Below are 23681 nucleotides of genomic sequence, written 5' to 3'. Positions count from 1 at the left end.
CCAGACACTGTCTGCCAAAGTCAGAGCGAAGCCTCCCGCTGAGTCTCATGTCCTGCACTGGAACATGAGCCACAGCATGGCATGGGGGTGACAAGTGCCCAGCAGCCTGCACCCACCAGAGACACTCCTGCATTTTTTTGTTATCAGAGATTTTAATCATGGGGATGAGCTTCCCAAACTCAACACATCCTAACAGTATCTTGACAAGACAGTGCATCTGCCTGCCTGTTATGTTCAAAATATGTTTTTGTTATTAATTTTCAAAATGTTTTTTAGTAATTGTGCCTCTTGCCTTCTTTTCCTTGACATTTCTTTGGTGAAATAAAAGGGTCTGTAGCTGTCTGTTTGAAGAACACCTCTTCACTGCTTCTGAAGACAAGCAGACTCTACTTTTGGTATAACTTTCCTGTGTTAAACGCTACTTTGAAGAAGCTCATGAGTCACAAGACATGCATAAATGCTACCTACCTACTGTTCACCACCTCTTCCTGTTACACAATCTCTCAAATCTGATAAACACTTCTAGGGCTTTGTCATACTCTCTTTGTTCAGGTATCTTCTGTAGGATAACACATAATTGATATAGTTTGACTTTCCCTGTATTGCAGATTTGTATCCCCCTGGAGCATTCTAGTTTATCAGAGGAGAGAAGTCTTCCATTTGGGAAAATGGGCTTAATTCAGTACAAACTACTTTCCAGTGAGGTCAAGAGGGAAAAAACAGAAAACTAAGCTGGGAAAAAAAAAAGTTCATTTTCAAGACCTTGATGCAAATAATAAAAAAAATCTTACCTCTAGGCCAGCTACAGAGATTGCTGCAGAGAAAACACTTTAATGGCAGAAAGGCAGCAAGCTGCCAGAGAAAGAAATTATCCCACTGGTAGACCGCTTCTGCCCCGTGAGGTCTGCACCAGAGATATTCCATTTGGGAGTGCCATGGGAAATTTCTCCTTATGGATGGAAAGAGTCAAGCTAAAATGGAAGATGCTTTAGTTGTCCAGCATGTAGATAGCAGCGCTTTTGATCCCAGCTAGATGCAACAGCAGGAGATCTTGTAGATCTCTACCTAACTTTTCAGGAGTAGCTGCACAGTGGTCTGCCTTTTCCCATGGCTGTCTTTGCTGAAATGCTCCCAGTGCCACATGTCAGCACAGAAAGCCTGAAAATCAGTCTCAGGTTGTGATTTAAAAAAAAATGAGGAAAAGAAATTATGCAGAGTTGACACACACAGGAAGCTTTTGAAAATGTGGGTTCTACATTAAGAAACACTAGAAATGGAAGGTGGTATTCAAAGTGGAAAAAATTTTATTGGAAATAAATAAACAACTGTGAGAAAGCAAAGAGCTATGGCATCTGAAAAGCATAGCCTCTGGTACAAAGGTATTAAAAACAACATCTTCAGATCAGTGGCAGTGTAGAGGCTGATAGCTCAGGAGAGAAACAGTGAAGGTTATTCTGAGGAAAAAAATCCCATTTGAACAAGGTGCATGTGCATGTGACCACACACACACACAGAGAGGTAACTGTATCAAGGGGTGTGTGCTTCCCTGAAATACTATAAGTCCAAAAGCTGAAACTATGGAACAGGTTTGTTTGCTTTTAAATTTGAAAGTTCACATATCAGACACCCCAGAATGGGAAAGGAAAACAATAATTATTGGGCTATTGTAACAATTAGGAAAAAAATTGTTATTATTAAAAAAAAAAGGAAAGAGTGGCTGCCCAGCTCTAACAATGCATCTGTATATTAAAGAAGACACACAATATAATCAGGTAATTAGTTTAAATTATTGACTTAAAATGCAGTAGCCATGAATAAAAACTCCGTATTTAAATACCAAAAATGCAGTTTTATGACTATTCTTTAGCCCAGGATGGATAAATAGAATGACTAAAATGATGACAAATGCAGGAGACCAAATAAGAATGAGATACATGAGCTTCTTTATATAAATGCAGTATGTGCAGTTTGATTGTATATTGTGTGTGTGTATATATATATGTGTATGTGTAATATATTAGTATATCTATATTATATGCATGCATATGTAGGTATATATTTACATATATATACCAATACATATATAATATTTTATATATATACAGCTATATATAGGTATATCTATACATATATGTATACCAGTAATAACATATTGGCATATATTTTAATATATTGGTATATATTGTATATATATACCACAGAGGAGCCAGTCAGAGAAAAGGCAGGTGGAACAGAAGCTCTCCACTGAAAATGGAGCCATGCACAGGCCTGGGGTTAAAATCCTACTGTCAAAGCCACAATGGTCAATTAAAAATAGCAACAAACAACAATATGAATATTAGATTTGAAAGGAAACAAAACAGAGGGTGAAGTTTTCACAGGTGACATAAGAACTGTCTGAAAATACCACAGATTTGAGCAAATGCATGATCACTCAATAGTGGAAAGACCAACAAAAAAAACACCATCAAAGTGCTGTGGTTCAAGACTGAGGTAAGGCCATCTTAAAAAAAATATCATGGAATCTAAGGCAATCTGGTTCATATACTTGGGTTTCCAGAAGCCTTTCAGGAACAACAAAGCAAAACTAAAGACTCTTCAAAGATAATAAGTTGCCAAGGATCAAAGAACACATTTGCTCATGGATGCATAACTCATTTAAAACTAGGCAAAAATGAAGACATGGATACAGAGGTATTCAAAGACTTTTGAATCTTTGTGGGAATTACTGAATCTCTTGTTGGAGGTGGGAAGGTATCAGACACGTATTTTGAGGAATTTCATAGCTGTACTTTTTTGTAATAGCGTTTCCTTCTAGAGTGACATGTGATAAATGAAACAAATGACTCTTAGTTGCATAAAAGCAGCAGCATGTCAGGACCTAACAGGTTTTCATTCAGTATCTTCTTTTCCTATCAAGTCTTTCATTGAAAGTGATTCTGCACTGTGAACACTGGTGTTTCTATTTTTTTCTTCTAATGTATTTGGCTAAAAAAAGAAACTTTCCATAGAATACACAGAATATTAGAATTATTTAGATTGGAAAATACCATTAAGATCATCAAGCCCAGCCACAAAACTAACACTGCCAAGTCCAACATGTCCGTAAGAGCCACATCTATGTAACTTTTAAATACATCCAGGGATGGTGATACCACTGGTTCCCTGGGCAGCCTATTCCAGAGCTCAACAACCTTTTTCATGAAGGCATTTTCCCTATTATCCAATCTAAACCTCCCCTAGTACAACTTGAGACCATTTCCTCTCATCCTATCACCTGTTATCTGGGAGGAGAGACTGACCCCCACCTCGCTGCACCCTCCTTTCAGGCAGTTGCAGAGAGCAGTAAGGTCCCTCTGAGCCTCCTTTTCTCCAGGCTGAGCACCCCCAGCTCCCTCAGCTGCTCCTCACAGCCAGAGCAGGACTTGCCTTTCACAAACCCATGCTGTCTGGTCCTGATCCTCCCGTTGTCCTGAATGTGACATGTGATGGCACTTGGGACAATCTGTTCCATGACCTTCCACAGCACCAAGGCCAGGCTGACAGGCTTGTAGTTCCCTAGATCCTCCTTTTGATCCTTCACATTGATGGGTGTCACATTCACCACCGGCCTCCTGGGACCTCCCTAGTTAGCCAGGACTGCTGATAAATTATTTGGCTTCTGTTTAGGCTCCTGAAGGTTAATGCAGTAATTCTAAAAGCCGATCTGTCCAGATGTCGCAATAAGAAGTGTATGTTGATAAATCCCATATCTCAGGACAGAGAAGTGCCCTGCAGGGGTGCCTCTGGAATTGTAGAAATCCATCACCTCTGCAGCTCCTCTTCAAGATGGAGGTTTGTGCTGCAACCTTCTCTGGTGGCCTTTACCCCTCTGAATGAAGGGTTATTATGACTCTCAAGGCTCACATTGACTTCCCAGAGTTGGTGTGTCCAGTGTGTTGGAGCACCTGGGGGGGCAGAGGTGGCTGTGATGAGCATCCTGCTGTGAAGGCTCCTTTCAGGTGGGTGCTGCCCTGAGCAGGGCCAGTCATGCCCCAGGCACTATGGGGACACGGTGCAGAGGCCCCCAGTGCTGAGGGCTGACTGAACATATCCTGATGCTGCAGGGCCCACAGGACAAGCTCTCATGCATGAGCCTATTTTTTCCTCCAGCTGTAGGAGGGAAGCCACTGATTTGGACATTTGAGATCCATTGGGCTGAAAATGACCATTGGATCTCTTCCATGGTTTGCAACAGGGGTTTCAAACTCTGCTTTGGGTCCAGAAAGCCTGAGGGCAGGTGACCACATTTATCTCCTCAGTGCTGGGAAGAATGCCACGGGAGGCAGAAAAGCTGAGACTTTATTGGCTTCCTCACTGTGAGCTACAATCAAAATAAACCAATCATCTGCCAATGCAAATTTTAAGAATTAAAAAATCCCAGATACTTGTTTTGTTATTAATATAAATCCCTGAAAAAACACAGTAGGTTGTGATGAAAACTTTCAACATGTGTTCTCTTATTTTGTGCTGCCTACATCATGGAGCTAAAAATGATACTTACATTTCAGTGTTGCTGTGGTTACTGATACTATTCTTCTGAGTCTTCAGAGGGAAGGAATTGATTGTGTTAAGAAGAGAGCTGTATCCAGAAGCTAACCTTGGACCTTCACAGTGGTTTCATTTACATTGTTTTAATTTTAAACTTCCATGGCCTAATCTACACTTAGCCAAAGTAGCTGTAGTTTAATATTTCTGGTTTTGTACCAAAAAGTTAAAACTCTTACAAACAAGGCTGAAAGTTTTGTCCTGAACTCCCAGATGACAGAATTTATTTTTCATTTACTATTGCTTCCCAAAGCACTCCATGTGATAAATACTTTGTTGAATGTTCAGGTAGCCTTTCTCTTTTAATCTGATTAATCCCATATATTTAAGAACAGATAAAATACTTTTTTTTCTCTTGTAGTAGAGATGATGTGACAACCAAAAATATTTGGGTTTTGAGGCATTTTCCATACCGTTTCTCCCAAACTCACTCAGATTCTATGTGCTATTTGCTGTGAATCACAGCACCACAGGATAGCTCATGCTGGAAGGGAACTTGGGAGGTCTCTGCTCCAACCTCCTGCTCACAGCAGCTTGGCTCCAAGATCAGACCAGGCTGCTCAGGGCTTCATTTAGTTGAAAACCTCTTCATCTAGCCTTGAAAACCTCTTAGGACGAAGTGTTGGTTCCTGGTCCAAAACATTTGCAACTTTCACATGCAGCAGAGATGGAGGCAGAAGAGGAGCCAAGTCACAGAAAGGACCATACAAAGGCTGGTAACAGAGCCGGGAGCAAAGGCTTGATCTCTGCTACTCAAGCTAAGTCAAGAGAAGCCAACAAACTGTTTCACCAACACTGCTTTTATGTAGTTTCCAATTTCTCCAGAAGCAACACAGCTATGCAGCCCTTCACTGTAGGCAGGTCTCTCCCTGGGAATTGCAGTCTCGTGATTGTTAAGAAGACAATCTCATAGCTCTGGTGCCAAAACCACTCAGGCACATTTAGCTTGTGGCTGTACTGGGAGAAGATGAGAACATTAAAGCAGAGAAGATTCTGCATTAATCTTGCTACTGGTTGTGCTGAAAGAAAAGTGGATTATGGCTATTAGCATGTGATGGTGGAGCAATGCCCCAGAGGAGGGAAGATAAGAGATGCTGCTGCTTGATGATAATGCCTCTCAGCAATGAATTGCAAGTGGTTTGAGTATGAGGATGATTTAAAATCAGGAGCCATGCAGGACTGGCCGTGTTCTAAGTACATTTGTGCTGTGAGCATGCTGTGCTGGTAACCCTCATCTTCAGCTAACACATCAGCTGCATTCAGAGCCTGCTCATGGCAGCTTAGAGCACGTCTAGTCCTACAGTCTCACTTACTAATGAGACCATTTGTGTCTCCTCTAGAGAAGGTGAAAGCATATGCAGTCGTTTACAGCTAACACAATATTGTAGGGACAGCTTAACTTTATTGAAACTCAGTTTATCTTAAATCAATTGAGTAGTTGTTTGAATTCACACACACAATGCATGTATTGTCTTCACTAACTCTGTTTGGAAATCACTCTAGCTAAATCAAGGCATCCCCTGGTGTGATATAATGAGGTCTCTCCACAGATGAGTTACACTGATATAAAGAAGCTATACAGGAATGGTCAATGCAGCACAAAACTGTTTGTAAATAAGCCTTAAGACACAGCAGATTTATATAGACTGCTCAGGCATTTGCACTGGTTTAATTAATTTGCTTTGTTAATTGAACTCCATTAAACTACAGAAAATGTTGATTTTAGTCAAAGCCTCAGGCCCTGATCTTCTGTTTGGACCTGTCAGTAGCACTGGGTGAATTGCTTCTGAGGAACATTTCATTTGCAACAGCACATTGTGGGTCATCACCAGGCTGTTAGTGAGTATGACCCAATTTGCAAAACGGTTTCCCTGAAAAGCAGTTTCGTGGCTGATGATGAGATGGTCTCCTATCTACAGTCTCTGAGCTCCTCTGGGTAAGACTCAAGTCCACTTTGAAATATCTGCCCCAAGGGGATGTGAACTGATAGCTCCTCAACTGAGCAAAAGGTTTTCTTCTTCCTCTGCCTTGAGAGCTGTGTGTCCTGCTATGCCATTTCTTGTAGGGTTGGTTCACAGAGAAGCTTGGAGTATCTTGGTTGTGGCTGCTCTGAGACTAAGGAAAATTAGAGAGAAAGAATGGGAAAGCAAGAGGAACATTTTAGCTGAAGTAAGGAAACACAGCCTTGTTGGTGCCCCATCTGGGAACCATGTTAGGGTGACTGCCTTGTCTGAGAAAAAGCTGTGGGCTGTGCTGGCTCCTCCTTAGACACAAGGTGACATTTTAATCTGGATTGGAAGAGATTTAAAAGGAATTTTCTCTTGAAACTACTGTGAAGATCTGATGTTAAGATTAAACCCCATGTTCTAACTCATTGGTTCATTGTGTTTCCATCTCTGTTTGCTTGTGCCACATTAAAAACAAACAAGCAAACAAACCCCTTGAGGTTTTGGACAAGAGGGTAAGTCACTCCAACTGGGATGGTGGAGCATATCAGTTTTTTCTGTAGTGATGCTGGTGCCTCTTCTGAGGGTCTAGAAATTACCTGTGCCTCATGGGAGTAGCAATTTGGGTGACTAACCCTTGTGTTTTCATCCTCAGGTGTGCTCTCTGCCTCAGTGATGCTTTCCTAGGGCAGCACATCTCTAGGGATGCCTTGTGGCAGTGGCACAGCCACTTGCCACTGAAAATGAGACATCCCAGAAAACACAGTCAGGTATAGGGAGAAGAGGGCCTTAATTTGGGCACAGCTTTGGTACCTCTCAGCTTGCTCATTTGGTGCAAAGTGGGAAATACCTGGCATGAAGTGAAAACCATTTTGATAACAAAGTTTCATGTGCTTGCAGCTCTGAGATGCTGTCAGGATGATGTGAAACCCTTTCGTTACCCTGGAGCCTGGCACTCTGTGAGGAAGGAGAGCTTTCATTTCACCAGTCAAGGGAAGTTTGGATAAGACACCAGGAGGTGCATAGCAGGTGGAAATGTTGGGTATTTCCTGGGTCGAGGGCTGGACTGCACAAAGGGCTGAGCTCTGCACCCTCCAAGGCGTTTGTCCTCTACCAGCTTTGGGAGTGATGGTGCTCCTGGCCATGTGCATCTGGGTGAGGAAACACACCAGCACTTCCTTGGTAATTTTATTTATCTGGTGTGACTTGCCACTCTGGTGTGGTTTTTTTTGTTTGGTTTGGTTTTTTGGGGGGGTTTTTTTGTTTGTTTTGTTTTGTTTTTTTGTCCTGTGCCACTCTGCAAGGACACTGCCTGGCTGCATCCATTCGGGACTGACTGGGGCACCCCGGAACCCCGGGCCTGCTGGGACACTCCTGCAGCGCTGCCTGTGATGGACAGGTGTCACGGGTGGGATTCAGGATTCGGGCATCTCCGAGATGAGGGCCGGCAAAGGGGGTCTTCCTGCAGCCCCGGGCGCTGCTCCCGCAGCACAGCGCCGGTCCCCTGGGTGCACGCAGGACATCTTCCAGAAAAAATGCTAAGCTGGAGTCCAGCAGCGAGGGGTTTATGCCTTTAGGATGGCACCGTCTAGTGGGGCGTGAGAGTGCTGCTGAGAGCAGCCTGAGACTGTGCTTAGCTCAAGGAGGGGAGAGGGAGAGGGAGAGGGAGAGGGAGAGGAGGGAGAGGGAGAGGGAGAGGGAGAGGGAGAGGGAGAGGGAGAGGGAGAGGGAGAGGGAGAGGGAGAGGGAGAGGGAGAGGGAGAGGGAGAGGGAGAGGGAGAGGGAGAGGGAGAGGGAGAGGGAGAGGGAGAGGGAGAGGGAGAGGGAGAGGGAGAGGGAGAGGGAGAGGAGATGTGCCAACAGAGATGCTGCAGATGGAGGGGAGGGAGAGCGCTAAAGTCCATAGACCTGTGCAGTGCTCCTGTGCCTGCAGAGGTCTTAGGCAAGATATGGAATAGTAGCACCAGGGGCAGAGGATAGAAGAGACAAAAGTTACTGAAAAAAAACAAACTTGGAAAGCCATGAACCACCTAATGTTATTTTGAAGTTGTCTTTGCTTTGAGTAGACGCTGGACTACATGACCAGCAGAGGTGCACTGCAGTGTCAATTATTTTGTGATTCTAATTTTGCTCTATGTCTGCATTTTAGAACAGAATTGACCTTTGATGATGTATGGTCTTTTGGGAATATTACTGGCATTAGCCTCATAAAACTGACCAGTTACTTCTCTAAAGTACTGATACATCTGTCTGCAGCACGGGCATATTTCAAGTGTTACTGGGGTCATCTCCCTTCCTTGGAGTTACAGACATTTTCTGACTATAAAAAAGAAACACTATACCACAGGGTACAGCTGTCAAATTAGGGCTTTGAACATTGACTGCATTCTTGAAACTATGTTTTAAGAAGTAGAAAAACATATTTGCTGATCAGAAAACTGGCCCCGCATGGGACAGAAATGAAACAGTTTTAATTTGAGGGAGAAGGACAGAGTGGATATTTCCTGGCTCTACAGAGTTTGTAGCAGTAGTATTACTCTGTACAAGCAAGAAGATGTGCAGATTTCTGGAAAGACAGCAAGTGCATATTCCAGGAACACTTACAGTGAGTAATAGTTGAATTTCTGAAAAAAAGCCGCAAGGTCAGTTAGTGCCTTATGTTAGCACAAGTGATGTGATAGTCTGTTATTTTACAGCTGGTTCTTCTGTAGTAGGTTTTGATATTCCTTGTTATAAGTTTGTAATGGTTCAGTCTGTGTACTGCATTTGGCTTCCCTAATGGTTCAGTCCTGAGTTGCTTACTACAGATTTCCCTGCCAAAATGTATGTCAATCCACATGTCAATCCACCTGTCAATCCCTTGTCTTACCTTCTCTGTCAAAGATAGCACACTCCTTTGGTTCTGGAGTGTTCCCTGTCTTTCACCCCTTCCTTGGAGCAGAATTGGGTTGTGAGGTTTTCTCCTTCCCCGTGTTGGCTTCTGTTGGGGAGCCCTTACCTTGCACCCCTCCCCTAATGCCTCCTGTTGGTCACAGGTTGTGTCCTCCCTGTGTTCCCACTACCCTATAAAAGTAGTCTGTTCAGGATCAGATTTGTCATTTGCCCTGCCCTGACTTCGACATTAAAGATTTGGAGACTCAGACAAGCGCTCTTCCCTTATTCCTGTGCCTCGGTTTCCCCATGCTCTGTGCCCTTCTGGGTTCCCCACGCCGCAGCGATCCCCAACATCTGCACCAGGCTGGGCAGAGACTCGGGGCGGCCGCTGCATGTGGCCCTGCGGCCACCGCGGGACAGCAGCCGGGAGCTTCCGTCCCATGGCCAAAAGAGCCAGGCGCAAGCAATAGGTAGAGGAAAGGCTTAGTTAATTTTTTAGATCAGTGAACTTGAATGACCAAAGTGCAGGTGGCATTGTTTGTGTCCCTGCCTGCTGAAAAAGTGGTCCTGCCAGAGATTTTGTTCCCTGGGGTTGAGGGTGATCAGTGCAGGCACACAAGAGTGAACTGCAGCCGGGCTGGTCCACGTTGCACAGGCCGCTGTGCCCTGCTCAGTCCCACTCTCCTCTGCTGTGCACAAAGTGGGTATGGGATTTACCACTTCCCCCACATTTCATAGCAGAATTTGGAATAGCTGCCTATGCTTAAGTTCATAGAGGCATCAGGAAAAGAAACTATTGTGCATAACTTGGTTATGCAGAAACTTCTGCATAACCAAGGCATAAGAGGATGGGAGAGAGAAAGGAAATCTACGTCTGGAGCTGTCTGCAGCATTACACAGCCATGGCACTCCCTACTCATTAAAAGCTCATTTGCCCTACAGTAGTTTCCACATGATTAGTGCTTAGAAAGAAAGGGGTGAGCTCTGCAGAGATCTGTGTGATGTGGGGCATGGCAGGTGCCCAGATTTGAAGCCCCACCAAGTATCAGGGCAGAACCACAGCAGACTTCTAGCCCTGCTGGCTCCACCCAATCTCCAGTGGCTGGACTTTCTCTGGAGTGTCATATGTCCCTGTGTGCCCTCCAGGGCAGAGCAGCTCCTGCAAAGGGGGTCGGGAAGGAGCTGGTGTGAGACTGGTGCCTGGTTCCCAGTGCCAATGGCAGAGCTGGACCTGTTGCCATGTGGGCCATGGTCCTGCATCCCCTGTGACCTGCCAAACTGAAAACTGGAAAAGAAACAAAATAACTGAATTTTTAAAAACAAATCCCCTCAGAAGCAATATAAAGAAAAGGATTTGCACTCGCTTGTGCCCTCTAATAGAACTGTAAAATGGAGCACTTTTGTGCACTTACACTTCTATTCTACAGACACCTGCTGAATATTTATTATAGTAATGTCTCTTGTGCCTTTCTGTCTGTTCATAAACAGCTCAGTACCAGTGTTTTGAACATTCATTGCTTTAAACTGAAACAAATAGCTTCTGAAAGTGCTTTTTGCACACAAATTCCTCACATCTTCAGCAGAAAAGGTGATTAAGGGACAACTGTAACTCTAGAATATGATAATGATGCCCGGCCTTTGGGAATGAGCCATAATTAATTACCTGCCTTAAAGTGATTTGATTCTTGCTGGTGGGTTTCAGACAAGCCAGCTCCCAGGTGCCCTTCTCATTTTTCTTGTCGGAGGAATGGCATCTGTGTAGTTGAACTGAGAATACCACAGCTGGAAGTCCTAGATCTCTAATGGTCTGTAAGTGCCTGTAAGCAAGTACCTGCAAGATAAGAGCAAGGACTTACCATGTTTACATTTAGGCAAGGGAAGAAACCAAAGCAGTGATGATGAATCACGCATGATGTGGCACCCAGAAGTGCCCTCAGCTCTGGAGGTGAGGCCTCCTCAGTGCAGAGTAGAGTGGGACAATCCCCTCCATGCTGTGCCTGATGCCCCCCAGGACAGGGTTGGCCTTCTTGGCTGCAAGGGCTCTGCTGGCTCATGTTCAACTTGCCACAGACCAGGACCCCCAGGTCCCTTTCCACAGTGCTTCTCTGCAGCCTCTTATTCCCTGGTCTATACACACAAGCAGGGTTGCCTCATCCCAGGTGCAGAATTCAGCACCCACCCTTTTTAAACGTCATATGGTTGGTGATTGCCCATATCTTTTTTTTTTTCCCCTGAAGTAAGAAAAAGGTCAATTTTTCCCCTCCTAAAAGTGGCACTTGTTCTTGCTGGAAAAATAACTGCCTGCTCACTCCTTTGCTTGTTCTTCACAGTTTTGTGAACATGCCTCATTAAGTCCTTCTCAGTCAGATCTGTGGGATGGGAAATGCTGATGAAGACACCCACACCATGGAGGATGTGCTTAGAGCTGAAACTGAGCTGAATACCTGCCCTGAGTTCCTCCTGATTCCCAGGGGTGCAGCACCTGAGTTCTGGAGCTGATCTGTCCATGGGAGCACACTCTGCTCTGGTTCTCGCTGGCAGAGCTCCCTCAGGTTGCTTGTCCTGATCACTCAGAGTGGTGACCTGCATTATCATGGGGTCTGTAGTTAAAAAAAAATCACCATCTCTCTTGGCCAAATTTGTGTCTTCTTAGAATGCATTTCCTCTGGGGTTGTACTCATTTTGCCCATCTTTTCTTTTTAACATGGGAAGGTGAGAGGAGGATTGGTGTTAGCAGATAAGGCCAGTGGATCCACACCAGGACTATGACTAGTTTTAGCTGTCTGTTCATACAGACTGTTTGAACAGTCTATCTACTATTTCTTGGCTGAATTTTCTCAGGAAGTGAACAGTCTATCTACTATTTCTTGGCTGAATTTTCTCAGGAAGTGAGGTTTATGGAATCAGGTAATTGTGCTCTCCCTCTGTGCTTCTCCCACTAGTGATTTTGGATTCAGTTGCAACCCCACTGGACAGGAAAGTAGATATATCAGATAACCAAATAATCCAAAATGTTGGCACGTATTTAGTGAAATTAGTTGGAGAAGCTTGGTTTCTCATGGATGCAAAAGAGGAGGTCCTGTCTTATGAGACACCAGAAAACCTAGCCCAGGTGGCTGGGATTGAGAGGGAAATGCTGGAATGCTGGGACATCCTGGTTCTGCTGCTCACACAGCTGTGGGAGTCAGTGTCAGTCAGTTCAGCAGTGGGAAGACACAACCCAGACCACCTCCAGTCCCTCGTCAGCAGAGCACTGCTGTGAGCACCAAGTCCTGGTCTCTGCTGCCATTTGTGAATGGCTGCTTTGGGCAGTAGGAGTTTAGAGGGAAGTCTGGCCCCACTGCTTGAATAGGGGTGGTCAGTGACTGGGCCAACAATGCCTTCAGCATCTAGTGGAAGTGACTGCTGGACCCTAACTGGGTGACTGGATGGTGCAGCCTCGGCCCAGACACTCTTCTGCAGGTGTGGTTTGTGGTGATACTTGGGCACACGTGTTGGCTGTACCCATTTTTTTTCAGAAGAGGAAGGGAGGCAAGTGGGGACAGAGTGTCTTTCTGTGCTCCAGAGGGGATCATCATCCAGCACAACTCAGAATGTGCCATTGCAGAAAGGGAAATTGAGCACCAAGCTGTTAATCCTACCACTCTGCTCAGAAAAATGCAATAGTGTTTAAATATGGCTGTCTTAGGTTGGAAACGGATGTGTGTATTCTATTCCTATCTGTGGAGCAGTCATCTTCTGTTAATTGGGCAGTTTTCTTTATCTCTTCCACAATCAATCCTCCCTCAGGGGGATACTTTCTGTTAATGGGCCATTGAGTCTCATGAATAACTGATAAAATTGCGTCATCCCATTATGAGAAGCTCCACCCAGAGGAGCCAAGCATTCCTACCTGGATATAATCAGAGATTTGGAACACCACAGCCAGCCTTTTCTCACTGGATTCCCAGAGGAGCAGCTGCCTTCTCCATTGGATTCCCAGAGGAAGACCAGGCCCATCTACACCACCACCAGACCTTCAGAGGAAACCTACACCCTTCTGCAAGATCACTGCTTCAACAGAACCACATCTGTCACTCCAGGAGGACTGCAGCCACCATTCAATTGGGCTGCTGCCAACACCCTGAACACCCCGAGAGCCTTTTAATTTCAAAATTATAACAATTTGGAGGAAGGGGGTTTACATTTTCCATTTCAGGGGAGGCTCCTGCCTTCCTTAGCAGACACCTGTCTTTTCAAACCAAGACAACGGCATTCATTTTCTTTTTTCCCAAGCTGGGTGCAGAACTGAGACAGTCTGTATCGACAAGGGCAGTTGCTCTCTAAGAGTTTTGTTCATCCATCCATCTGCACCCATGCAACAGCAGAATGGAGCAGCTCTTGCATATTTATACCCTTGTGCATCCTACAGCATTATGAGAGCCAAATGACACGATCACAGGGACGTTTGCCCATTTAGAAACACTCCAGCAACCATAGCAGGATAAATGTGCACTGAATGTTATAATTTTATTTTTGTTAATCAGTGGTGGAGCTGCCCTTCAATGCAAGAAGTGTTTCACACACCATATTGAAGCAGAAAGCACAAGGCCAGCCTTAAGACAGGATAGCCTTTGGCAGGGTGAGAGCAGCTGTGAACAGCTTATTGACAGCACAGAGATAGCCAGGGATAATCTCAGGGCTTCTGAACCCTTCCCATAAAGAGACATTAAAATGACTTCTGTGGATAGTTCCCAGACACAGGAAAGTGTGGACCTGCTAAAATATTTGCCACTATAGCCACTACTGTGAAAAAGAACACTTTGGCTCACTGGATTTTTCATGCTGCAGAAGGGTGGGTATAACACTTTCCTATGTGTCCAAGATACATGCCCATATACATGTTCAAAAGAGATTATGGTGGATAGAGGCAAAGCAAACACCATGTGCCGAGGCAGAAATGGCACATTTTTTGGAAATTGCTTCTGGAATAACAGAATATTATTAATAATAATAATATTTAAGAAGGGAAAAAATGCTGCCCAACTGCAGCCAGAGAGAGGAGTGAGAAAATGTGAGAGGAACAGCCCTGGAGACACCCAGGCCTGTTCAGAAAGAGACGCAGAATGTTCCTGAGCTCCAGAGCTGAGATTCCCCTGTCCACTCCAACCCCCATGAGCACATTTTCTCAAAGCTTGAAGTAAGACTGAGGTAATATCTTATTGGGGAATATTTGCATTCAATTTGCTGTGACTGGTTGGACAGTTGCTTGTTGCCTGAAATAAAGTATAGATGGGTCTGGGCAGGAGTAGCTGTAGATTTTGAGCAGATGGGCATCCTTACAGGCATCAGGTCTTTTTTTTGAGGGTCAGGCTTTACAGTTTGTTCCTTTTCCAGCTCTTGTGGTTTAGTTAATTTGGGTTGTTGTTCTTAAAAGGCACTGAAGTTCACCAGTGTCTGCTAGCATTTATGTTTTCAGCTTAAGTCCTCAGCTCCGTGATGTTCTGAATTCCCTCTTTTGTTTCTGCCTCCAGTGTTCTGCAAAATTTCTAGCCTTTGCCTCAACTTTGAAATACTGTTTTTCTCCATTAACATTCTTTTTTATGGAGCAAAAAATTAGTGACATTTTTTCTGCTTTGATTGTTTCATAGACCTTACTCTTTCTCTTTACGTCTCCTAGTTGTTTGTGCCTGGTAAAATTGTTCTGCCAGAATGATTTTTCACTTAAGCTAGAGCTGAGTTAAATGCTGTTGATTTACCGGTTCAGTAATTGCCCTAGCGCTTGGTACCAGTTCATCCATCATTGCAGGTTCAGTTTTGAGCCTCAGCATTAGGTTGGTGTCTCGGCACCTCCTGCATGAGAACTGCTCTTGTATTCAGTACCTGCTTCCTTGATTAAACCCTCCTCTTTGGTCCTTGCTCAGCTTTCTCTTCTTCCAAACTGAACACCTGCACCGCATTAGGGAAAGCAACAGTGCCTCTGCAGTCCTCTGCAGTGGGAGCTGCTGTTCTCTCACAGTTTCTTCCCCCAGTGCTGCTGGCACTGGGTGAGGTTTGACAGCGCTGCAGTGGGGTTGTGATCACTCCCAGCCATTCCCTGGAAGTCCCACCACTCCTTGTGGGAGTGTGCAGCAATATCCACACAGGGTCCCAGCAGCCACCACACAGCTCTGGCTCGTGCTAGGCTCTGACTGTGGTCTGGGTCAAACCTGCTACTGCATCTCCTCAGCAGCAGCTCTGTGCTAGCAGTGACCCAGGACATGAGGAGTGTCAGGGGTCCAGAGCTTTGCTGAGGAGAGGTCAGAGGGGAAAGAAGGACCTGGTGGCTGCGCATGAGCCAGCCTGGGATCAGACCACCTACCTGCTCCCTTGCCCAGGTGTTAATATCCCCCCTGAAATCTTGGAGGGCTCCAAGCTACTGCCTGGACAGCTCTTCCAAAGACTCAGTCATCCTCTGGCAAACCAAAGCTTCAGATCCATGCCACTTGGTCTCTCTTGCCACTGTCCTCACAGGTGCTTGTTGCCAAGCAGGATCCTGATCTCAAGTGTCTGCTTTATTAGTTCTTGCAAGCCATCTCTCACATCCTGCCTGGGCTTGCTCCCCCACAGGTGTGGATGAGGACCTCTGCCACAGAGACACGTGTGTTTCTGCTTCAATTCTTAAGTAATTCAGTCTCTTATTTAAAATCAATCTTTCCTTTTTCTAGACCTGCAATTTTCTCTTCAAGTCTTCCCTTTATCATTTTTAGTAGTCAATGTAGCTTCAAATTTCCAAAAAGCCCATTGCCAACAACCTCAGTAAGTCTTGACTTTAGGGCTCTCCTGGCACTGTAAATGTTTCATCTACTTCCTCTGCAGCACTTTTTACTCATGCAGTTCACCAGCTGCTGTGGCTAGGCTCATACTGCATGACTCAGATCCTAGACTTTGCTGTGACTGTCTTCGCCCTGGGAGCAGCCTTGTTTGTAACTGGTTAGTGGTGCTTAGCAAAGGAGCTCCAGAGAGAAATGAGCCTCCCCTGGGCTCACTGTTTGTATGTTCAAGGAGGTGCTGCAAGAAGGACACACAGACCTCTGCAGAACAAAGCTTGAACACGAGCTGCCTAGCTGAACACAAGGAGCTACCAACCCCCACAAAGCACCCAGCCACTTTGCTGCTGCACAGCCACCACCTCAGGGGAAGAGTTGGTCTCTGTAGCCCCAGAGCACATCATCCATAGTGCTGAGTGTCCTTATTTCACCTCCTTTTTTGCTTCTTGAGTGTTTTATACCTTCCTGTGGTAGGGTTTTTCTCACAAACCCTTGAGCTGCTAGTGATGCCATCTCAGCTGCCCTGTGTGCCTGTGGTGTCCCCTTTGTGGCCTTTCCTGGCTGTGTTCTGCAGATGCCCCAAGGCTTAGATCTCTCTAATAGCCACAGCAACCCAAGCCACATGCAGCCACAAGGCTTGTATCAGAGCAGGGCTCAGGGGCCTTGGGTGCGGACAGTTGGCCTCCAAGGGGTTAAGAAGATGACAACTGGGATTGCAGACAGAGGTTTACATCCCCAGCTGCTGCTGGAGACACTGCAGCAGCTGCAGTGGAGGGAGCTCTGGTGACCCCATTCTCAGCTCATATAAACAAATGGGTGCTGCTGGTACCAGGTCTTCAAGACCACAACATCCCATTCCTGAGTCCAGCACCATCAGTTCTGGGACAAGGTGGTGTAGTCCACTATTCAGGTTGTAACACTGAACAGAGACCTACACTGGTGAGCACTAGGAATGACATTAAGATTTTTCCCCCCTTCACAGAACAGAAAGGTTTCCTCTGAGCAAAAGAACTGGCAGTAATTGCAGTGTATCAGCAAGATGTTTGAGCAGCAGTGATTATAGGAGTGCAGTAAATAACAGGACTGAGCTGCAGTGGTGCAGAGAGAACTGGAAGTTGTATATTTTGTCTGTGTATGCAGGCTGGGACATCACTTTTGTAGTTGCAAATCAAGCCCATCTGTATAATTTACTTTCTCCTCCTCCTGTCTCCCTTCATTAAGGGAAATCAATCATCCCACTGCTCTGTGATTTATGGCTTTATGTTTTGCTGGGAATCTGTTACAAAGCAGAAAGTGGAAATTTTGATGTATTAGTAAAACCAAACTTGTCTGCCTAGGGTGAGATTGGAAGAATTTAGTTTCCTCTTGGGTGAATTCTGATGGATTATAAAAAGTTCCTTCCTCCCCTCTTTTTCTTTTCTTCTCCTCCTCAACTCACGCCTACAAAGAAAGGCCTTAAAATAGGTGATGGACAAGGGTCAGGCATTTCCCAATCTGTCAGCCTGTTCTGACACACCTTGACCTACATCCCACAATTACCTTTAAAGTGACACTTTAGTGCTCTGTGGCAGCTCTGCATGAAGCCATGGATGTATGGATGGATGGATGAAACAAGCTTAAGGACTCAGCCCCATCCCAGACTGCCCTGATGACCTCCAATAGCTGAGTATGGCCAGCATCAGCATTGGCCAGCGTAGCGTTCAATGACTCCAAGGATGGAGATGTCATCATCCAGCTTTCTGAGCAGCAGTATGTGGTATGGCCAGTCTTTATCTTCCCCAGGTTCATCCAAAAGAAAAAAGGTTCATCCAAGGACAATCTGACCAATGCAGGAGACATTGTGCTGGGGGTAAATGGAAAAGGAATTTCCCATTGAAGTGAAGGCCTGCAGATCCACCTCCTCCAGCCTGTGGAGATCTGCAGTCAAAACATGCTGGATTACCCAAACCCCATGTGTTCTCTCTTCTAAACACTGACATAGAGTTTTATTTTCGTGTTGGAGGAACAGGCTGAGGGGCAGGTATGGCTCTGCTATGGCACTGTTGTCTCTTTCAGAAATGGAGCCATCATCTCTTCCTATCAAATCCCTTAAACTGTGCTGACTAACCTAGGCAGCCCCCAAGATTTTCCTTCATGTACCTCACCGTTTTCCTGGGCCCTGGTTTACAGAGCCTTATAACTATTCCATAGGGGCACTTGGGAAGGAGAGGAAGGGGATTTGCCTGCCACCTCAAGCAGGGACCTGCCTCTATTCCTCCCTTAGATCTCTCCTACCTTGTGGGGAGAGGATAGGGAATCCTCTATGTCCTGAGGTGCAGTTGTTACTGCAGTTGGTACTAGTACTCTGCCTCAGAGTGCCTGGGATGCTCCACAGGGGATGCAGTATCCATATCCATTAGCACTGTGTGTGATCAGACCAAGCTACAGCTCTGTGAATGTGGAAAATCCTACCTTGCCTCCTGCTGAAAAGATAATGTTTGTCCAAACCTTGCCTCCTCAGCCACAGCTTATGCCCCAGCCACTGCAGCACATGGTTTTACTTTATTTACTCTTATGTGACTAAGAAAGAAATAAAATAAATCTTCTCAATAGATGAGGGAAAAGAGCAGGTGAATTAAATATGAGGTGTTGTTAATTCAGCAGAGCATAATGACAGCTGGACCCTGTCTGTCCAGGCAGAGCACCCTACCCATGTGAAGCCTGTTCAGAGTAGGAGGAAAAGCACTGGGATGAAAGCTGAGCAAAGGACATGTGCAAGCAGGTCTGCAGTCCCTGGGCAAGCAGTGACTGTCCAATACTCTCCCCTCACACAGCTACACAGGTGTTGAGCTGTGGAACAAAAAGGATCTTTGTCCTTGCAGCCTTATTCAGCCTCACTGAGCAGGCAAGCTGCCACAGCCCCCAGCTCAGCTCATGCTTCTCTCCAGAGTTCTGGCAGGTCCATCGGGGTAGCTGGTCTTCCTGCTGTGCTCCTTAGGCTTGTCCCCAGCCCGGAGTTCTCCACTGCACTTCTGAGCTTCGTACCCACGTGTGGAGTGGCCAGTGCCCAGCCCCGGGCACATGGGTGGTGGAAGGCACATGCAGACCTGGCTGCATGATCCATTCTTGGTCTCAGGGTTCACCGGTACCCTCTGACAACCACCACTTCTAATATCTTCTGCCAGATTGGGATCTGCTGTACCTGCCAGCCAAACTCAGAGAAAAGACATCTCTAGGCTCTTTAGGAAAAGCAGAGAAGCTGCCAATTCGTCACTGAAAACACTTTGAAGGAAACAGGGCTGAAAATCTGCTGGTATCAACTTGATACAACTGCATGGGTGAGAAAGGAGGAATGTTGTGCTTGAAGAAAACCCCAGCACTATCATGTTCTCGAATCTATGTCTGTGTTACTCTATTGAAGCACTTGCTTCATTTATCATTTAGGGCTTAAATTTTTCGAAACCTTCTATTTAAGCTTCATTTTTTTCATTCTTTATTTTATTTTTTAGGCCAACCAACCAGCTCATCAAAAAAAGATACTGGAAAAGTAAAATTCCCCTGTGGAGTTTTCAGTGAACCTCTAAATCCTGCTAAGAACCACAGTTACTGGCATTAAAATGCATCATATTAAATAAGGTGTTTGCATCAAGGGATTCTGAAAACAGAGCAGCAGATGTTACTAGATATGTTTTGCCTGTTTCTTTATCAAAAAACAAGTGCAAAGTCTGGTTCTGTAACATAAACTACATTATCTAGGAGACCATTGTCTCTGTTTAAATTAAACTGACAATTGCCTTATCTCATTAATATCACTTCATCACAAAACAAAATTTTAAGACTAGGAAAATATTCTAAGTTATGCTAAAGTCCCTATCACTATTCCAAGCAGCATATATAGTAGCCAGTGAGCACTTCAGCTGAACGACCTGTCCTTTTTATGTAATTTGTATTTACTCAAATCATTTTTGCCTAAACAATCCTTTTGTCCACGTCTATGCAAGTAGAGTAAGTAGGAATAATTCTTCCAACAGGATTTTCAAGTAGCAAAGTTATTTAGTCCTGGTTATATATTAAAGCAAGCACTTCCAAAAAGTCTCAGCCCCTTCAGAGAAAAGAGATTGAGTAGTTTGTTATCTTTTCTCCTGGTCTTGTTAAAAACCATCACTTTTATTTTACCACCAAAAGCAGTACTGTGGGGAATTATTTGTGTGGCAACACATTGTGGTTTAATCTCAGGCAGCAACCAAGTCCCAGAAAACCACTCACTCACTCCCCCCATGCTGGGATTGGAGAGAGAATTGGAAGAGTAAAAGTGAGGAAGCTTGTGGGTTGAGATAAAGACATTTCAATAGTAGATCAGAAACTACACAAGCAAAGCAAGGCCTTCATTCACCACTCCCCACGGTCAGGCAGGTGTTCAGCATCTCCAGGGCTCCATCACATATAACAGTGACTTGAGGAGACAAATGCCATCACTGTGAATATCCCCCCTTCCTTCTTCACCTAGATTTTACATGCTGAGTATGATGCCGTATGGTATGGGATATCCACCAGGTCAGCTGGGGCCAGCTGTCCCAGCTGTGTCCCCCCTGCCTCCTTGTGCACCCCCAGCATCCTCAGTGGTGGAGTGGGGTGAGTCAGAAAACACCTTGACTTTATTATAAGTTTTGCTCAACAATAACTAAAACATCCCTGTGTTATCAAGACTGGTTGCAGCACAAATGTAAAACACAGCCTCACAGCAGCTATGAAAAATTAACTCTATCCCAGCCAGAATCAGCACATTCTCCACCCATACCATTTATATCATGCTCATGTCCCACACTATCCAATACATCCTTAGTAACAACCTGCCTGCCTTTTCATCCTTTGATACACAGTTGTCACTCTTTTGGCCTATGGACCACCCCAGCCACATACATGTAAAATATCCACAAATTTCCACTGTGTTAATGTAGTCTATGAGTTTGGGCTCCATCTATTTTGGTGGTCACTCAAGGCAGGAGGGTGCTGTGTTGCATGGAGTTAATTGGGCACCAAAGTCAGCTCAGGCTGGGTCACTGCTGCACTTGCACTGCTCCTTGCAAGGCTTTTCTGCACTGGTCTAGAGGTTTCCTGTTGATAGTACTTATCATCACAGCACTACAATAAGCAGTGAAAGCAAAAAGCAGCCACCAAGGAGCACTAGGCTCTAATTTGCTGCCTGGCAAGCAAGCCCCATGGCAAGCACTGGAGCCTGTAAATTAATAGCTGAACAGCAAGAACAGTGATAAATTCAGTGTAGCACTTTCCAAACAAACCTGTCATTATCTTGAACCCTTTGAACGCCATGGGAGCCAAAAAGGACTGTTATGGTTTGAACCTAGCTGGCAGCAAAACATCACACAGCCACTCACTCACTCCCTCCATGTCAGGATGGGGGAGAGAACTGGAAGAATAAAAGTGAAGAAAACTCCTGAGTTCATATAAGGGCAGTTACTAGGTAAAGCAAAAATTAATTCCACCCCAGACAAAACTAGCACACGACAAGTACAGATTAGGTGACTGAAATTACAATTTCTTGAAATGGGGTCATTGTAGGTATCAGCCCTTAAAAGGTTTTCAGCTCAGCAGAAATACAGCTAGAAGAAACTGGCTGCTTGTAAGGCCTATATAATTCAAAATAAGTGAATGAATTGTGAATAGGATGACATGCAGCAGCTATAGTTTTATCAAGAAAAGATTAAAGTGATTTTGCTTGTTAGAAAACTGTTCAGCTTGAATTCATGGCATTTCTATAGAGTTACAATCCTTGGGCTTACTCGGGAGGATTGTTTTGGGTAGCAACCAAGTGTAAGTTTTAAACTGTAAAGTAATACTGCTATAATGTTGAGAAGTGCTCAAGATGGTATGATGTATGTGAGAGACATACATGTGAGGTTACCTGTAAAATTCAGATGCTGTAGTGCCAAAACAAAATCTAGAACAGGGAGGGCTTGGAAAAGGAAAAGAAAAAAAAGAAAAAAAAAAAAAAAAAAAGAAAAGACTGTCTGAAGGTGAAAGTTAATGTGTAGAAAGTATATGTATCTATGTTTTGATGTTTCTAAATCTTCCCCTTAATTTACCACTGCAGTTACATCTTAGTTTTTTGCTATGTCCTCTTAGAATGCCATGACAGGTCATGAGCTAAAGTTGGTCTTGCGGATATGTTTTATCCCTTGATGGAGAGCAACTGCTTTGATTTACAAATGCAGGGATATTTACTCATGTCTGTGTTCACATTCTGTTGTTGGAGCATAAGGCCTCCTAAAGGGAAATACCCTCTGCTTTCTTGAATAATCCACCTCTTGCTCCATGCACCACAGACATCTTAAATATTCCCTATCCTCACCAGTCAGGAGCTGGGCTCAAAAACTGCAGTTCTCAGGCCTCTCTTACTCCCACCAGCCTTTGAGAGGGCTGAGGAGTCACTACAGACAGCTGTTCAGCTTCTTTCCCTTTCCCTTCACTCTTGGTTATTTTAGTCAAAGTTTTTATACCTAAGTATCACTGAGGATCTGCTCCCAAATACCCAGATGTGTCTTGAAAGTGAACCTCAGAGTCTGATGTTCAAAACATTGAAATATGCAGCCAGGTAACACTTCATTTTCCTCACCAAAAAAAAAAAAAAAATCCTCCTCAATTCAATGTAAGTATAGACTTCAAAATCATTGTGCTTTAAATCATGGTATTGCACTTCTGCAAAATCAGATGTTCTTTTTTATTTCTCTCCAAGGTGGTAGATTTCATTCCTCTTCTTCTCTTCTTTTATTTTCTTATTTTACTTTATGTTTTCTTATATCAGAAACCCTAAGTCCTGTTGCATTTTCTGAGCAGTCAATGTTCTGGTGAAGTAATGGTGCCTGATGTCTGGACCAAAGCTTAAGCCAAACCAAACCTTTGTGCTTGACATTCATGAAGCTCCTGATCTAGGTACTATTTTAATCCCAGTGCTGCTTTCATTGTCATTGAGAGTGAAAGAATCATTAGGAATCATTAGGACTCTCAGGAATCTGGAAAAAAAAACATTGTAGAGCATTTTACAAGGCACAACATTTGTTTTAAATAAAAGGAAATCCTGGCATGGCAATACTGTGATTAAAATGCCATGAAGAGGCTTTAATCAACATCAAAGACACCATGGCTATCTCCTGCTTTAATGACCATTGATGAATTATCATATGGTGCTTATGCTGAATGTTTTTTTGACAAATTAGAAATTCTGCCTCAGGCTGCCAGACACTGCACTCCCAAGTGCTGCACAAAATGGATGTGTCTAAACAATGACAGGATTTGGTTCATGATGCAAACCTTTCAGAGCTTGTTCTGAAGTCTATTTAATTGCCAGTATTTTCTCTCCTGATTCCTCACTGATATTGTGCTTTAAAACATTACCTAAAGTTTTGCAAAGTTTTCCAAATGAAATCAGCAAAATGCATATGCCAAATCGATATATTAATCTGATAAATTTTGAGTGCAACTTATTTAC

General features: G+C 44.4%; 1 protein-coding gene across 17 annotated transcripts in view; it reads right to left on the bottom strand.

The window, feature by feature from the left end:
- Positions 1-1290: 1290 nt before the first annotated feature.
- C1H11orf87 (chromosome 1 C11orf87 homolog) overlaps positions 1291-23681 on the bottom strand; it is a 198169-nt gene continuing 175778 nt past the window's right edge. For 13 of the 17 annotated variants that reach the window (XR_012055406.1, XR_012055408.1, XR_012055409.1 and 10 more), the window contains 2 exons: positions 11071-11238; positions 1291-6702 (listed from right to left, as the gene is read on the bottom strand). Coding sequence is in view for 1 of the 17 variants with exons in the window: in XM_072927730.1 (XP_072783831.1) it covers positions 11199-11238 (40 nt within the window). In the remaining 16 variants the exon portion in view is untranslated. The other 4 variants (XR_005980068.2, XM_072927720.1, XM_072927716.1 and 1 more) reach the window with 3 other exon arrangements.

Source organism: Taeniopygia guttata, chromosome 1 (genome assembly GCF_048771995.1).
Source record: "Taeniopygia guttata chromosome 1, bTaeGut7.mat, whole genome shotgun sequence".
NCBI lineage: Eukaryota > Metazoa > Chordata > Aves > Passeriformes > Estrildidae > Taeniopygia > Taeniopygia guttata.
Note: the sequence above shows the minus strand (reverse complement) of the source record. Positions and strands in the feature narration are given on the sequence as shown.